Source organism: Parus major, chromosome 24, assembly GCF_001522545.3.
Source record: "Parus major isolate Abel chromosome 24, Parus_major1.1, whole genome shotgun sequence".
In the NCBI taxonomy this organism is placed as follows: domain Eukaryota; kingdom Metazoa; phylum Chordata; class Aves; order Passeriformes; family Paridae; genus Parus; species Parus major.
In genome coordinates, this window is record NC_031792.1 from 5,203,797 (window position 1) to 5,208,308 (window position 4,512).

The following is a 4,512-nucleotide window of genomic DNA, read 5'->3' on the forward strand; positions in this document are numbered from 1 at the left end:
GCCCTGGCCGTGCTGTTGGTTTAAGGATTTGCCACGCTCCGGTGCCTCCGGGTCCCCGGCGGGGCTGCACAAAGGGCGCTTTCAGGGCCCCGCTCAGCACGGCCCCCCCACCCGGCCACAGAGGAACACAAACCTTTTATCCCCCTCGAGTTTCCCCCACACACCCCAAAAGCAGAAAATAATCCCGTCCACGGAGTTAAAAATACAAAAGGACCCTAAAATTTAGGGTTGAAAATGATTCCCATGGGAATGGAGCCCATGGGAAGAAGGGCAGAAACAGTGCCCAACCTCCTTTGAAGCATCCTGGGCAGGAGGGGATGTACCTGTGACCCCCCAAAACATCCCATTTCCAGCAGGTAACAGGTGAAAAATTAACTTGTTTTGACAGTGAGACCCTCATGCACTGAGTTGTCCAACCTCACACCCCTCCACAAACCTCCCTTCCTGAGCCATTCCCAAAGATTTTCTTTTTTATGCCCTTAGAAATATAAATTCCTGGGGGGAATGAACCAGAAAACCCTGTATTCAGCCTAATTATCCCCCCTGGCCGCAATCTGTGATCTCTGGGACAATTAAAAGCGCTTAATCCCAGCTGAAAAGCAAACAAGGTCGGAGCGCGGCGTCTTCCTGCTTTCCCCTCGCCCGCTGCCGGGGTCTCGCTCCCCAGCTGCAATATAAATATGCAATTAAAAAATCGCTGCTAATTGCTTTGCCCAAGGGGGGTTCCCACCAGGGAAACAAAAAAGCCAGGGAAAGGGATATTAAAAAAAAAAATAAAAATTTAAGAAGTGGTAAACAAGTAAGAAGTGTAAGAAGTGCATTTTTTAGCCCAGGAATTAAATATTGATGCAGCTCTGGGGAGAAATGGTGGTGATATCTCAGGGTTTGCACCCTGGGGTGGGGTTTTTTTTGGGGGGATGCTCTTTTTTGGGGGGGATGGGGTTAATCCCTGTCTCTCCTCTCTCGCTCCAGCGCTAACAACCCCTGGCAGCTCTCGGGCTCGTTAGTCCTTCGGAAAAGCAATTAGAGAGGCTGGAAAATGAGGGCAGCCGCTGCCCTGAGACAGGGCAGGAATGGGGGGTGGGGGGGTCAGCTCCCAAACCTCGGGGCTGCTTTAGGGCTGCCCAGCTCGGCAGAGATCCCACAGTGGGATTGATGCTGCGCCATCAGGAGGCTTCAGAGTGAACACCCCCCCTCTGCAGCAACCAGCCTCGATCTGCGGCCCCCAGGGCTTTATTCAACCTTCAAAACCTAAAACAAGCGGCCAGACAACCTCACAGCGTGTGGGTGCTGCTGCCAGAGCCCAGCCAGGAGGAGGAGGATGAGGTGGAGGAAGAGAAGAGGCAGAGAAGGAGTGTGAGGGCTCAGGTGCCGGGCAGCCAGACTTTCTGGGTGCTGACGATGTCGCTGAGCTTGGCTTTGATCTTGAGGAAATGTCTCTTGAACTCCAGGCCATCGCCCTGCGTGGGGAGAGACAGTTTGCATCCCCCTCCAGCCCCTGGCACCCCTCCAGCCCCTGGCACCCACCTCCCGTGGTCACCCCACCCTGCACCCACCTTCCTTCCCCACCCTGCCCCTGCTGTGCAGCCCCCAGCACCCACCCCGACCCCCTGCACACCTTGGAGAGGCGAAAATCCACCAAAATCTTGCTCTCCATCTCCACCAGGTTCACCTTGAAGATGAGTTTGTTGTTCCTCCTGTCTGTGGTCGAGATGGTGACCTGCAAAGTGGGGAGGGTGCCTCGAATTACTCCCTGATGACCCAGCACAGGGGGTCCCAGCCCCATTTCCATACCCTGACCCCCACCTGGTTGGTGCAGCTCATCTTCCAGCCGTATCCCATCTTCTCACACACCTCCTTCAGCGCGCGGTACGAGCCGTCAGCGTCCAGCTTGGTGAAGAACCGCGTCATCCGCTTCACCAGCCGCTGCCACGGGCTCTGCCGCCCCCAAAAAACATTCCAAAGGTTAGAAATCCCGCCAAAAAGGTCATAAATCCCACCAGGTTCCAGCCCCAGCTCTGGCAAATCCCGGCTTTCGGTGAGGAAATGTTGGGAAGCTGCACCCCCTGATGGCACAAGCCAACAACCGCATCCCAAACACCAGAAATGCTGCACAGCCACGTCCCAAAGCAGCCCCTGCTACCACAAAAACGCTCTTTAATGACACATGTATGATGCAAAATTCCACCCCAATGGTATAGTGCAATGATGGACCCCAATATTGTAAATTGGATGCCAAGTTGCCTCCCAAACCCTGCAGAGCTGTACCCTGGAACTGGAAAGTTGCATTTTATCACTCAAAATACTGCAAAATCGTGCCCCAAACACCACAAAGTTGCACCCTGAGATGACAAACCTTGCCAAGCTGCTCCCTGATATTGTAAATCAGATGCACAGCTGCTCCCCAAACACCACAGAGCAGCCCCCAGCACTGCACAAAGGGCACCCTGATTCCATAAATGATGCACATTTGCATCCCAAATCTTGGAAGGTGGCACCCCGAGATGATGAAACTCACAGCTGCATCCCAGCCTTGCCAAGCTGCTCCCTGATGTTCCAAATACAGCAATGTTGCTCTTTAATGTGGTATTTCTGATGTAAAGTTGCACCCCAATATTTTACACAGCACAGTGCTGCACCCCAATGCTGTAAATGAGATGTGAAACTGCCCCTCAAGTCCCTGGCAAAGAGACAAACTGACACCAAAATATTGTAAATTTGCACCCCAAATCCTGCACCTCACACCCTGAGGTGATAAATATTCAGCCACAGCCCCAAGAGTTGCTCCCTGACATTATAAATAGGACAAAAGTTGCTTCTTAATCTTACACATCTGAGGCAAAGTTGCACCCCTGCAGTATAAAAGTTGCAACACCAGATCCTGATGTTGCAAACTGGATGAGACTCTGCATTCCAAACGCTGCAGAGCTGCACCCCAGGATGATAAACCTCACCCAGCCACACCCCAAACATCGCCAAGCTGCTCCCTGATGTCATAAATATGCAAAAAAGTTGCTCCTCATCCTCATAACAATGCAAGGCTGGACCCCAGTGTTGTATATTGGACGTGAAGCTGCCCCCCAAACACCCCAAGGCCACGGCAAAGCATCACCCTGATACTAAAAATATCAAAAAGCTCTGCCCCAACTCCTGCAGGAGACAAAAACCAAAAAGTTCCACCTCCAATATTGCCCTGACACTCCATCAGGCAAAGCTGCACCCCAACCACCACAGAGCAGCCCCCAAGCCCTGCAAGGTGCACCCTGACACCGCTGATGATGCCGAGCTGTGCCCCAAACACCGCGAGGCGAAATCCCAAAGAGGATGGGCCTCGCCCAGCCCAGCATCCCGATATTCCAGGTGGTGCCAGGTGCCCCCTGCAGCCCCTGACCTGGGAGGAGCCTGGGGTGCCCAGGAGTTGGCTGTTGACCAGCATGTGCTCGGGGCAGGCGGGCTGAGAGAAGCTGAAGCCCTGCACCAGCTGGTCGATGCTTCCTGCGCCACTCTCCCAGGGCATCCCGCCCGTGCCGGGCTCCGGCTGAGACGTGGAATAGCTTGCCTTGTCCTCACTGCAAGGCAAGGGGGGACACGAGGGTTAGGAGCGCTGCAGGGAGCAGGATGTGGGAGCTGGATGGGGTTTTGCAGGGTTTGGGGCGATGGAAGGGCTCGTGTGGGGTGCGAAGAGGCGTGAGGAGGGGAGCAGAGGCTCACCCCAGCGCTCCCTTCACCGGAGACAGGTCGGAATCAGATCGGATGTGCTTGGAGAAGGCTCCAGGGGAGTCAGCGACCCCCCCCGAGGAGAGCCGAGCCCGCTTGACATCTGCAAAGGGACAGGACACCCAATAACCCCGAATCTGGGGGCATGAGCGCGTCCCCCCCGGCCCCTTACCCTTCTTGAGGGGTCTGCAGTACCAGCGGTCCTTCTGGATGTCAGGAATGGTGATCCTCGCTGCCGGGCTCTCCGTCAGGATCTTGTGCAGCAGAGCTGGGAAACGAGGGGGTGGAATCCAATATGGTGTGTAAATGTGTATATTTGTGTGTATATTTGTGTGAATATATGTAATATTTGTATATATGTGTGTATTTGTGTGTATATATGTAATATTTGTGTGTATATATGTAATATTTGTGTGTATATATGTAATATTTGTGTGTATATATGTAACATTTGTGTGTATATATGTAACATTTGTGTGTATATATGTATATATTTGTCTGTATATATGTGTATATTTGTATATATGTTTATATTTGTGTGTATATGCATATATATTTGTGTATATATGTGTATATTTGTGCGTATATAGGTAATATTTGTATATATCTATTTGTGTGTATATGCATATATATTTCTGTATATATGTAATATTTGTGTGTATATATCTGTATATTTGTGTGTATATATGTAATATTTGTGTATATGTTTATATTTGTGTGTATATGTGTATATTTCTGTGTATATATGTATATTTCTGTATACATATGTGTATATTTGTGTGTATATATGTATAT

The 4,512-nt window shown here is 51.1% G+C and overlaps 1 protein-coding gene across 2 annotated transcripts in view; it reads right to left on the minus strand.

Annotated features, from left to right (window-relative positions):
• Positions 1-932: 932 nt before the first annotated feature.
• CHEK1 (checkpoint kinase 1) overlaps positions 933-4,512 on the minus strand; it is a 7,714-nt gene continuing 4,134 nt past the window's right edge. Inside the window, exons 7-12 of one of the 2 annotated variants that reach the window (XM_015649569.3) lie at positions 3,890-3,985; positions 3,712-3,820; positions 3,392-3,569; positions 1,807-1,938; positions 1,619-1,720; positions 933-1,460 (exon numbers count right to left, since the gene is read on the minus strand). In XM_015649569.3, coding sequence (XP_015505055.1) covers positions 1,365-1,460; positions 1,619-1,720; positions 1,807-1,938; positions 3,392-3,569; positions 3,712-3,820; positions 3,890-3,985 — 713 coding nt within the window. In that variant the 3' untranslated portion in view covers positions 933-1,364. Of the gene's footprint in view, positions 1,461-1,618; positions 1,721-1,806; positions 1,939-3,391; positions 3,570-3,711; positions 3,986-4,512 lie in introns of both variants that reach the window. The other variant, XM_015649568.3, reaches the window with a different exon arrangement.